Genomic DNA, 13,673 nt, shown 5'->3' with positions numbered 1-13,673 from the left:
ACAGGCAGGTCGCTGAAAACGAGAGCGATTACCAACAGAAGCATATTGGGGGATTTTGGCGATTTTTGGGGGGCTACCCACACATTTATCTGTGTTGCTCATTCCACGCGATCATTTGCGCGATCCTTACAAGTTATACCTCGTTGTAAACGGGACTAATCAACGATAACAACGATATAAAATACAATACCAATTGGTATTATTTAAGGGGAGAAATAATCGCCCGAAGTTTCAGACTGGTTCTTCAATCGTACTGTAACATATACTGTATACTGTGTGTGTGTGTGTGTGTGTGTGTGTGTGTGTGTGTGTGTGTGTGTGTGTGTGTGTGTGTGTGTGTGTGTGTGTGTGTGTGTGTGTGTGTGTGTGTGTGTGTGTGTGTGTGTGTGTGTGTGTGTGTCATAATGGCATGTTCTGTTTAACATTTGACATTTCCCAACTCAACACCAAATGACTGGAAGGGCTGGAGACTGTCACAGTAAACCTGGTGTTATGTGGCCGTCATGTCACAAGATTTCATAAAGTGAGACAAATGCTGTTGTAAGGCATAGCAGGAAGTGTCTTGTATAGCCACAGATTCTGATGCCATAGATTGGGCATGAGGGAATTGCAGGTGTTATGCAAGCTGTGCCACCTGAGTGTGTGTGTGTGTGTGTGTGTGTGTGTGTGTGTGTGTGTGTGTGTGTGTGTGTGTGTGTGTGTGTGTGTGTGTGTGTGTGTGTGTGTGTGTGTGTGTGTGTGTGTGTGTGTGTGTGTGTGTGTGTGTGTGTGTGCGCGCGCGCAAATATTTGCTGCTGCTGCTCCCTCAAGGGGGATTTATTTTGTAAAATACTATAGTAGGTTATGCTACATTACATGAAGGCTCTGTCATAATCTATCTATCTATCTATCTATCTATCTATCTATCTATCTATCTATCTATCTATCTATCTATCTATCTATCTATCTATCTATCTATCTATCTATCTATCTATCTATCTATCTATCTATCTATCAAACATTTCAGAATCCACAGCCATGTGTTTCAGCTGAGTCTCCTACATACAATTGAGTTTTATCACACGTTATCAAGGGTGCTGACAATAGCACAAACTGGGCGTTTTCCTGTACAGGACACGTGGATGTGTGTTGATTTGTTTTAGTAAAGTCAGTAGTCTGAGCTCCATTACTATTAGTGTTTACCTCACCTGTGTAAGCAAGGAAGTTCACCTATCTATTAATGAGTCTCCAGTTGCTTTGCTCTGCTCCCCAGTCAGCAGAGCCACAGGCCCTGTGGGGGAAGTACAGACAGAAGAAGTATAATTAGAGAAGTACGTGCTGAGGAACTATATGAAAAGCCAACAAAAGGAAGACAGTTATGCAAAGTCATTCTTCCTTTTTCTTTGTTACATGCCAACTGTGAAACATTGTAACACATAAGCTTATTCCAGCCAATTATCTGGGAAAAAGACAGACACAAGATGAAAATACTAATAGATTGGTCATTTACCCATAATCAACCTATATAGAGATCACTCTGTTAGTACGCCAATCATTTTCCTGCTTCTAATAAAAATTGTGAGAATGATACATGTGTAAGTCATTACTACTATACTGTTTTTCTCCTTGCTCTCCCTCTCTCTGCCCCCCACCTCCCATCCATTTTCTTCATTTTCTTTCCTGAAAACAACAAATGATGGCCCTTGCACAAAATAAATATCACCCACTTAACACCTTAAACTTGTGATGTGACAATAACATATATTCTTGATTCTTCATTCATACCTGCATTGCCGTCCAATAAGGGACCGCAACTAGAGAGATCCCATAGCCTGTGGCAGAAATGCTAATAAACAGCTTAAATTTGGGAAAAGTAAAACATTTACTTCCTCACTCCCTGCCAAGGCCAATGGTCAATGCCCATGTGCAAGTTCAAATCTATTGATCAACCCACTGAGGAGAAAAAGAATGAGGACAGACGGACGGGAGGATAGACTGACTGAGTCTATCCTCCCGGACCCGGTCACTTATTTTTCCTCACACACAAGTTTCCTAGCAGAAAGACTTCTATCAGAGGTCTAGATACCTTTCTGAAGTCGCCCCTGAGAAAAACATTGTTGCACACATTACTGAGCAGAACAACCACTTTCCAGGGCCGGTTCTAGGGGGGGGCAGGGGTGGGCAGTGCCCACCCAAACGTGCATCCTGCCCACCCAATCAAAATTTGGGTAAAAAAAAAAAAAAAAAAAAAAAAAAGATTTTTTTATTTTTTTGCCAATTTTTTTTTTTATCATAAAATATTTATGTAACATTTATTTATTTTGATTGGGTGGGCACCATAGACTGTAAGTGGGCACCGTGGGCAGCATTTTAGACCCACCTGAACACGCACCGCTTAGTGTCTCTCCGAAGCGGGGGGGTGGGGGGACTGTGACGGGCCGACTGCTCGCAAAACCCACACACAGAAAAATGAAGCAGAACCGTTTGGGGCCCCCGAAAACCCCCCAAATGGTTTTGGGCCCCCCAAAAAAATTTTCGGCGCCGCGCTGCGCGCGGCGCCGAGGAAGCCGCCCCCCCAGCATTTATTAATGCCCCCCCAGTTAATAATTTCTGTATCCGGCCCTGCCACTTTCCATGACAACTCAACACAGAGAGAAAATGAAAGAGAGAGAGAGAGAGGGGGCGGGGGGGGAGAGAGAGAGTAGAGAAAAACAGTTTAACCCCATTTAAGCTTTTCAATATTCATGGCAGAAGGGACTATGGCGGTTCCCATAAAGTTTGGGACATTAAACCTCCAAAGAAGCACTGAGGTGGGTGTCATCCCCTTCCCCGAGTCTTCAGGGCCCCATATTTGTCCTGGTTTGAAAACAGGAAAACACTCAAGCAGGCTTACTACTACCTAACTGGAGTTATGTGCCTAGCGTCCATGTTGTCTTGGCAACCTGGCTGACAGGGAGCGAGACAGAGAGCAAAACAGAGAGAGAGAGGGGGAGAGGCAAGAGGGGAGAGAGAGAGAGAGTTGAGAGAAAGAAAGAAATGAGGGGGGAGAGAGGAAGGAGCAATGAAGAGAAAATGAGGAAAAAAACTGTGCTGGAGCAGAGAGTTGAGTGTGAATGGATGACGTCACGGTCCGGCGCCAGGCAGTCTGCCCGGCGGGTCGCTGAATAAACGCTGTCAGAGGGAGGGAGCAGAGGGAGCAGAGCGTCGCAATATGGGCCCTGGGAGTGGAGGAATGTAGAGGCACAATAACGCACACAGCTGGGTAAAGGAATGGGAATGTGGCGCAGGCGGGCGGCCCGCCAAATTATAGGCTGTCCCCGCATGGCTCCCATAGCGTTTTATATTAAACGCGCTTTGTTTAGACAAATATTTCTCATGTCAAATAATAATGCACACCTTGTGATCCAGTACCAATAACAAAGACACGTGAATATTTGTAATAAATGACACATTTATAAAATGAATTTCAATCAAATTATATAAAAAACATTTTTTACCTGAGAACACTTAGTTATCATTTTAATTACCATCATCAGATATGATCCGATATCAGATTTATGTATTCAAATTTACAAGCTGGTGGTGCATGATTTAAGCATACATCATGTACTGAAAATATCTCCTAGTGGCAGCCTGTGCGTAATTACGCACAGACAACAGCCTGCTATCTTTGGCTAATCTGTCCAATGAAATGGAAAATAGCATATCACATTTATGGATCAATTTTACGATTGTATTTTTCTCATACTATTGTATTTTACACAATGGGCAGCCAGTGTGTCTTAGTTCATGTACCTTCATGGTTTGGAAAACACACGCACGCACGCACGCACGCAGGCACGCACGCATGCAGGCACACACACACACACACACACACACACACACACACACACACACACACACACACACACACACACACTTTTCTTCTACAGACAAGCAGGCAGCCCACCGCAGCGCGCACACCACTGCATGCACGCACGCACGCACGCACGCACGCGCGCGCACACACACACACACACACACACACACACACACACACACACACACACACACACACACACACACACACACACACACACAGAATGAGACACGCCTTTTTATAGGCTCCGTTGTTCCGTCGGTGGGCAGTGGGCAGTGTTGCCAGGTCCACTTATTATAAGCCACTTGGGCTTGTTTGTCTGTTAAGTCGCTTGTAAATATTGGTAGTTGTGGGTTGCAGTTTTTTGGGTTTTGTTCTAGCGTGTAGTTGCATATTTTGGCCTTGTTTCCTAAATGTTGTTTAAACCAGTGGTTCTCAAACATTTGAGGAGGACAAGGACCCCCAAATTAATATATATTTGTGACAAATAGGCCTACATATTACAGATGGGGGGGTTTGTGGACAAATCATTTGTCCACAAACCCCCCCATCTGAAAATATTTTGTGCCAGGGACCCCCGTACCAGATTTGTGTTGTTAAAATGTTTCAGTAAATGTTTAAAAAAGAAGCAGATCAAACAAGCTCACACTTTGAAAATAGCAAATCTACAAGCTCGCGACGCGTTAAATATCCGATCTACAAGCTCACAATGCCTCGCTATTATTAGAATAGCTGATATAGCATATAGGTTTTTAAGTGCTCATGTGGCCTAAGTTGCTTCTTTTGGGCTTGGTTTCCTAGACCTGGCTGCTTGTTTCTCTCTCGAAACCTGGCAACACTGGCAGCGGGCGGCTCGTGATTGACCAGCTCTTCGCCCACAACTGTCAAGCAGCGGCGGCTGCTGGCTCCTCCCCTTTCCTCTATAAATGTAGGGATCTAGTCATTCCCTTCACGCCGTGTCTGGGTGAAGTAAGAGAGCGGGATGTGTTGACAGAAACACAATTAAAACGCCTTCTTTTCTCAGACGGGTTTTTTGTGTGATCTTGTACTTTCATCAAAACAGGTACTACAACAATTTAAAGCGTTTTATAGTGTCGTAAATCGCAAATAAATAACTACTACTACCAGTAATCTCGCTCGTAATATTCAAATAACCGGGGTTACGTTAGTAACCTATAGTTTTGTGGGTTGTGAATTTTTTTTCCCCCGTCTCCTTTTTCTGAACCGTGCGTTTTTCCCCCGTTGTCATCTAATAAAATGAAGGCTATTACTCCGGTCCGCGGCCCCCAGCAGAAGGATTCCTCCTCCTACAACAGCAACAGCAGCGGCAACGATCTCCCTTTGCACTATCTGTCGGAGCACAGCCTCAACATCAGCCGGTGCAACAACAATAAGATGGAAGAGGAGCAGGACCTGTTCTGCCTGCAGTACGACATGAACGACTGCTACAGCCGCCTGAAGCGCCTGGTGCCCACGATACCGCAGGACAAGAAAGTCAGCAAGGTGGAGATCCTCCAGCATGTCATAGATTACATCTTGGACCTGCAGCTGGCGCTGGAGACGCACCCATCTCTCAATACTAGACCACCACAACAACAGCAAGGGCAGCAACAGCAACAGCAGCAGCAACAACAACAGCAGCGGACCGGGACGTCATGCCCTCCTCCTGCCTCCTCCATCAACCCCAGCCGGACACCGCTGACCGTACTCAACATTGACCACCAGGTAAAGGCACGTTTATCTTCATCTATATCCGAGCAGTGGTTCTCGTCCAGTGGTCCGGGGACCACCGGTGGTCCTTGTTGAGAGGGGGTCCCAGGTGGTCCCCAGCTAAATGATGGAGAGTTGGTGATCAAATGGCCCCTTGTAGATCTTTAACTCTTGAGAGCGTAAAATGAAACCAGATGGACCCATAAGGGTCCATTTGGTTTCATTTTAGCCCTCAAGAGTTTGATTATTGTTAAACATCTGCAGCATTACTTCATTAAATAATTGTTATTTTGATCAACGTTTGCCTGTTGTCTCTCCTATGGTGTCACGTCAATTCAGCATGGAATTGTGGACAAAATCGCATCCAACGATAACAAAATATTCTTAAGTCTTGGGTCTGAGAGTCTAAAGGTCATCAAATGGTGGCTCAAATGCCGAATAAATAATCGACCTTTTGTATGAAAAAGGTTGAAAACCAGTGATCTATCGGGACACGCCGGCCGGCGGGACCCATGGCTCCCTCTCTCTCTCTCTCTCTCTCTCTCTCTCTCTCTGTCAGACACATGTCCGCCCGTCAGACTCAGACAAAGCGCGTCATTCCCGTTATGTGTCATTGTCCTCTCACATTTGTATCGGCTCTATGGAAACTAGCTTAGAAGAAAAATAAAAATAAAGATTTTACCCTCACGCACTGGCCTCGAAAATCACGCGTAAAATGCATTTGGCGAGTCTTAAGATTGTGCACTTGATTGTGGGCTTAAACGATTTGCATCATAATGACTGTGAGCGTTTTGCTGTGTGACAGAGGCCCACCTTATCACAGGATAGGTGAAGTACCTCAGCTTGCAGCCCACTCCACTGCTCACAATACAGCCTATTTGTTATTCAATGGGCTATAATAGAATTGATTATGTAAGCTAATAGCCTGCTCATTTTATTTTGCTTCGCTGTAGCCCATCATTTATTTTGTATTTTGTAGGCAACAAGGCCTATCATTTATTTACTGTTATCACCGAGGGCTAAAACATTTTCCTTCCTTTTTTTTTAGAGGACGTCAATAGTCAAAAAGCCGGAGGACTCAATTTTATGCCGCTGAAATAAAAAACGACACAATGGTAAGTTGACTTATTACTATAACATTTCAACCATGGCTATTTAAACTGCATTTTTTATTTTATTGTTTTTTGTGTATCATCAATTGTTGAATTGATTTTATCCCATCACGCTAAATAAGTCACGGTATGATGGACATGAGGGATATTTAACTCTAGCCTCTAGACAACATATTGGTGTGTGTATATATAGGCTATAAGTGTAGGTCTTCGGTAAAGTCTCATTCATTTTGACTTTACTACATGCTGGGCCTCACATTGCTTTAGGTTGCCCAGCAAACGTCAGGAAAATAATAATTGAGGAACTGGAAATTGCCAATAACCTCGGAGGCAGCTGTGCATTGCGCAATAACTGTCCCTTGTGTAGCAATTCCCCCCCAGCAGACAGAGGGTTAAAGCGTCACCGTGGCCCCTCTCTGCCTGTGTCTCACGCCCTTTCTCTTCTTCGCCTTGTAAATGATCGAGGCCCGGTGGCAGTCTATTCTATTGGCTGCTTGCAGCTGTGTCTTGTATAAAAGTTTGCCCAAAAGCCCGGAGAACTGTGGTTGTTGTTTGACCTGGTGTGTTTTGGGTTGTTGATCAAGCATGGCCTCTGTTTTGTCGGTGGCGCCAGTCAGTCTGGAGCTCTCGGTTCACACACCCCCTCTATTCATCCCCCCTCCACAGGTGTGCAGCCCGCACAGAGCCGGTCCAAAGCCAGCAAATCTTCGCCAGGGACTCACACCCACTGGAGGCACAATCACAGGGGGATTTCAAAACCGCTGGGAGGAATTAAACAGAAATAATAACGCTATTTATATCACTTTTTTTTTGTTCAAATGAGGGGACGCAATATCCAAGCATCCCTTTTGTTCTTGCCATAATAACTTTATTTCTTGTAATTTGAATTTTATAAGGGTGAAAGATGTGAAATCCTTTGCTGCAAAGTTTTGTTGGAAACTTGGTCAAGAACATATGAAAACAGTTTGTGAAGTGTGCATAAAATAGCTAAAAACAACAGTTTAAAGCTTTACTAAACGTTGAAAATAATTGTACGTTTTTGACATCTATTGTTTAAAATAGATGATTTGTGTTGAACAGGGATGTTCCCTGGGATCTGAAAATGTTTAATATTGTAAAGAAGAACAATTCTGAGTCGAGACAATTAAGATTGTACATATAAAGAAAGAAAATGTTCTATAAATGTATGTGAAAGGAAATACTTATATGCTTAAAATAGACTATTGTAATTATAAGATATTTTTATTAAAATGTTTTGTTTTGGTTATGTAAATATTGTGTTTTCACTTTTAAGTCTTTAGTGAATGAATGTGGTCATGCTCTGCCAATAAAGTCCTCACATCATATCAGTTAACTCTTCACAGTGTTTGGAATAGTTTTAATATGTAGCATGTCAAACTCATTGCAAAGATATTGAATGTGCACTGAAACCTCCTCCTGTGTAGATAATGTGGTGAAGGAGTTCCAGTCAAATTCCTCTACCTTATTTTTATTCGCCCTGCTCAGCTTTTTCTCTTGAATTTTCTTTTTTTTTATCGATTAACTATTTGTATTATGACAACAAGCTGAACCAATTAAAGCTGTGGTCACTCTGGTGTTTTAACCTAAAAAAACGCATGATTTGGTTTACCTTTGGTCGTTGATAAAAAGAGTAGTTCAGTTACAGAACCTTTGGCAAGTGTAGAGAGAGTGTTTACAATTAAAACCACAGACCGTAACCTTAATGTCACTAGCTGCATAGCGGTGTTTATACTTGTACTGCAGGCTCTGTGATTCCTTTGGGTTTGTCTTTGCGTGGACATTGGCTCCTATTAACGCATTAATGATTCACCACCTCAAATCATTAAACTTTGTTTTAATGAATTTATACAAATTGTGGACTAATGATTAACATCCTCCTTTTTGGAATACAAACATTGTGTTGGGAAATGACATTTGGTGAACACTGATTGATTTCTCTGCTGGAAAGTCCCCCATTTAATGCCGAATTTACCTCACCACCCTCTTGCCAGTGTGAGAGGGAACTTGTACACTACTGTCAGCTGCACTGTTGGACTTGACCTTCACTGGCTTGTGAGTTGTCAAAACAATTAAAGGGTAAAGTTTCCAGGAAGAAATGTGTCGTCTCAAGTTTTCTCTCAAGGTGTGCATTTGGTTAATTTGTTTCAAAGCCAATGCTGACAACAGCGATTATATGGACAGTTGTGCAAAGGCAATAGAGTACTTTACCCATAATTTATTGTAAGTAAACATAGATTAAAATAATTTGGTTTATCAAGTTCACGCAGAATAAGGCTGAGTAAACGTGGATAATATTGAGATACAAGTCCTGCAGTGTCTGTTATGGACATTTTCAAATTTTCACATTAGTTTTTAAAATGTATTTTCAATTTCATCAAGATATACATTAGAGCTTTAGCAGGTGCATTTAAGATAAGCAAGAGCCTAGAGTTCTGATATTAATTTATATATAAAGTTAAGCACTGGTTTATTCCTCTTGGCTATATGTCTATCTTTCTTCCATTAGATGATGTTTCTGAATCATGCCCCCTAATGGAATATCTGCTTTAGATCAAAGTGGTTAATGTGTTTTTTGTTTCTATTGCAGCTTATTTCCTGAATTGTGATGTATGAAGAATACATCTTTATTAATACATTGAATAGATTATAACATGTATGTATTTTCTTTTAAATATTAGTTATTATCAGATGACATATTCAAAGTCATAATAGCATTTACAATACATGCAGCACACTTCTATCAGTTTGTTTTAAAGATTACTATTGGCCATATTTGCATAATTCTCCATGAGACCTGAATAGCACCATAGTCAAATGAATGAAGAAATATATATTTCTTAGAAATAGGAAAATGTAGTGTGTAGCTAATAACAACACAACCCAAAAGACAGGCCAGCAAATGTCAGGTCACAGTAAATGTCATTTATTTCAAAATGACAGTTATCTCATTTTGGAAGGAAACTCTACGGTTACCCTCAACAACACAACGACCCTTGTGGGTTGGCTGTGTCCATACAGCAAATGGCAGAGAATGCGGGTTAGAGGGGCCTTTTGACACAAGCAGGCACAGGCCTTGTTGGTGTTACAGACATCTATCAGACACTCTGGCCTGTTCCACTCTGGGCATCTGAGGATAACGAGGCCAGACCACCTGTGTGTGTTTATAGTCCACAGTGAGAGAGACTGGCCCTGCTGCCCTTGACAAGCGCTGTCCTTGTGATGTGTAATGTGTGTGTGTGTGTGTGTGTGTGTGTGTGTGTGTGTGTGTGTGTGTGTGTGTGTGTGTGTGTGTGTGTGTGTGTGTGTGTGTGTGTGTGTGTGTGTGTGTGTGTGTGTGTGTCTGTGTGTCTGTGTGTCTGTGCGTGCACATGTGAGAAAAGGGTGAGAGAGAGACAGAGAGAGGGTGGGGGAAAGAGAGAGTAATCTGTGTTTGTTTGCGGCGTGTCTGTGATGTGTGTGTGTGTGTGAGAGAGAGAGAGAGAGAGAGAGAGAGAGAGAGAGAGAGAGAGAGAGAGAGAGAGAGACAGACAGTGAAAAAAAGCCAGTCTTACAGCGCAGGTGGCCAGGTTGACAGTTAGACCTTCTCAATATGATTAAAGATCTTCTCTGAGCCAGAAGGGGCACTACAGAGGCCTTGCAGTTCAAACCGTGCCTTAGAAGTCATACATGTGTGGCTGGTGGTGAATCCATGTTGAATGTGTTTGCCATGTGGGACGTTCTACTTTATATCAATACATGCATTTGTGTGGAAATAGTGTTGATGGTGCCTCAGATGCCTCAAACAAGAATAGAGCCGTGATTATGTCACTGTTGAACCGATGCACTTAAATCACGCTTAGGAATCCTGTGTACATGTACTGTATGTGGACAGATTATTCCTGTATAATCTTCCACAAATCAATCACCCATTCAATTAAAATTCCAACCACATAGCCGCATATGCACACACATTTGGATACCGATTTTCTTGAGTTTCTACACTTTTTGAAACAGAAGTAATATTTGCAAAGAAAAAACTAAATAGAGTATACCAAGCTGATTGTTCATGAAAACAAAGCAAGGTCAAAAACCAATGACCGTACACTGCACTTTAAAAAAAATCAGATTTTTCCCCTCGCTATGCAAAGAGGAAAATATAACCAGCAGTGGTGCATACACCCTTGATAACCCCCCAGCTGTGATTGCCAGACAGCCAGCATTCATTGCATCAAGGAGGGACATCTGGTCATGTGGACGGTGATCATATACCTTCCACCTCCACGAAGAGAAGAGGTCCTTAATACGATTGAGAAATGGAGAGTATGGGGGTCTCGGGTGAGGAAACGCCTCACATGTGGGTGGGGTTGTAAACCTTTCGGTGACTTGACCGGAGCGTTGAAGTGCAATATTGTCCCATACGATGACAAAGTATGACATGCAGACCTCACCTGCCATCTCTCTTCTGGTAGCATCATGCCTTGATAAAGGAATGGAATAGGCACTGTGCATAACTGTAGTTCCCTTTTCCAGAAGGTGGCATACCTGCTTCTTGTTCCGGGTCAGTTTCTCATAGCTTCATTTGATTGGCTCAGCAGCAGATTTGAACCAGAAACACATATGAAGGTATCATGTGTTTCCAGTTCAAATATGCTTTGATTGATTGATTGAAAACACAAAAAGCCCTAGGGGCTTGTTTCCATTGTGGTCCTGTGTATTCAATTCATCGAGACATTTAAAGACATACAATAATAAACAAGACATTATCAACACTAGTAGCAATAAACGTATAATGTATGTACAGTAAACAGTAAACTGTTTGGGGTGGGGGTCATTTCTGATATTAAGCTTAGAGGACTTTTCTAGGACCAGTTACAAATTGCAGACAGGTGCTCTTTTATGGTGGTTTTGAAGGAGGCTGTTGAGCCAATCAAGCAAAGCTTGATTGGAAACTGCAGGAACCGGAAATGTTTATTATGCCACCTTCTGGATAAGAGAACTACAGTTAATGCACAGAGTCTATTTTACCCTCTGTGTTGTTGTAGTATGTATGTATGTGAATAAGAACACCCTCACTGGAGCAGACTGCAACTCACAGGGTTATGTTGGCCCACGTTGGACCTGTAGTGGCTCATTGATAGTGTTCCTTCCACTTCTCCTTGCTTCATCCACATTAATGAAAATATGTGTAGTTACAATTACATTCACGCCACGCTGCATTATTGTGACACATACAGTAGTAAATACATTATAAATTATTCCATGCAATGTAATATTTGACTGTAAGAAAAGACATGAAAGTAATAAACCCTTATCTGCACATGCAGTACTGGCATCTCATCTCTTTCACTCTGTCACTATTCCTCTGTTTCATTTCCATTTGATATCATTCAAGGATCCTGTCAATGGTGGTTACACTTACTGCACATTGATGATATTGTGGTCCTGAATGACTGCTGTCTGGGTGTTTTTTATAATCGACTGGCATTGTTGTCAACAACCATATCCACTATGACTTTACCCCTGCCACCAGCACAGGGTTGTATTTTAATTCGGTAAAAACAGTTGTGATGAAAAAGGATGTTTCAATGAATATGTTGGATATTGATGGAGAACCTGTATTTTTTTTAAAGATATTGTTTTGGCTTTTACTGCCTTTATTGATAGTATATAGCAGATAGACAGGAAATGGGTAGAGAGAGACAGGGAGTGACACGCAGAATAGGTCGTCGGGATTGTGATTCGAACCCACGACACTCCGTCAGACCGCATTGCAGCCTAGGTGCCCGGACCACAAGGCCAGCGGTCCAGGCCATGGAGACCCTGTTTTACATAATGCGTAAACTAGTACTGAAATACAGTAAGGTTACCAATTATTTCCTGAATATTCTTACTATTCATAACACAGTTGATCTCCTGAGATTGGGCTGGACCTACTGCCCAAGCCTCTCTCATTGATATGCCATGATTGATAACATGATCAATAACTGTGGCATGGATTTAATCTGAAACATTGGCTTTTTGTCTTCCCATTTGAGTCACTCTATCACACCTCTTCCTCTGTGGACCCCTCTTCCTCTCCTTTGCACTTCTCCTTGATCTCTTTCGTACTTGCTCCATTCTTGAAAACACCAACCCAGAGGTGACTCTTTTATGCATGTATAAGAGGGACTGATTGTTGATTGAATGAATGTGCCAAGCGGTTTTGCACACGTGCAGAAGAGATTCACAATTATGGGAGCGATTCAGCTGACACAAAATGCTTCAGTTCTGTTTGACATGATTTACTTTATAGATTTTTGGTGTCTGTTGTGTGGAATTGTTTTAGCTGTTTTCTAAAATATGTTTAACATTTGCATCTTGAGTGAAAGCAACGGAAAATGAAAAAAACTTGTTTTGTAAAATAGAATATTGTTTAGGTCGTTTAGGTCATGATGATCATGATTAAGTGGACCACAATTTCGTTCATTGATATGTGTGTGTATAGACTGTAGATAGATAGATAGATAGATAGATAGATAGATAGATAGATAGATAGATAGATAGATAGATAGATAGATAGATAGATTTAGATATACACACACTATAACAGACACTATAATCATTATGTTGGTAAATACATAGGTACATAATAGGTACCAATTGTGTTCTATAATCTAAGAAATACCCTGCAGTGAGTGCTGCAGTACTAAAGCAGCACAGGCACAGACTGGGCCTGGGGGATTTCTATGCTAACTATGCTAACATGGAGATCAGTATGGGTGTTCCTTTCTCTCTCTGCCAGTCAGTACCTAGCCTGTCCAAGCTGTGTCGCTATGCTAAGATACTGTACTCATCTCAGTACACTCATCTTTTTCTACCGTTTTATTTTTAAATCCTCAATGTTAATTTATACATTTCTAACTCTGAGACTTTACAAATGTAACCAAATAATTTGGTAACATATACATCTTCAACAACAATTCATGCTGTCAACTAGGTACAAAGGTATGCTATCCTGCTTCTATCTTGCATTT

General features: G+C 41.9%; 1 protein-coding gene across 1 annotated transcript; it reads left to right on the top strand.

Moving 5' to 3' along the window:
• Nucleotides 1-4,797: 4,797 nt before the first annotated feature.
• On the top strand, nucleotides 4,798-8,777 carry id4 (inhibitor of DNA binding 4). Its single transcript, XM_080457583.1, has 3 exons — nucleotides 4,798-5,563; nucleotides 6,597-6,663; nucleotides 7,327-8,777. Exons 1-2 carry the CDS (start codon nucleotides 5,096-5,098, stop codon nucleotides 6,642-6,644), a joined length of 516 nt encoding a protein of 171 aa, XP_080313709.1. The 5' UTR covers nucleotides 4,798-5,095; the 3' UTR covers nucleotides 6,645-6,663; nucleotides 7,327-8,777.
• Nucleotides 8,778-13,673: the final 4,896 nt, after the last annotated feature.

Source organism: Gymnoscopelus braueri (assembly GCF_963280865.1).
Source record: "Gymnoscopelus braueri genome assembly, contig: SCAFFOLD_370, whole genome shotgun sequence".
Lineage (NCBI taxonomy): Eukaryota > Metazoa > Chordata > Actinopteri > Myctophiformes > Myctophidae > Gymnoscopelus > Gymnoscopelus braueri.
This window is presented reverse-complemented; position numbering and strand designations above follow the sequence as displayed.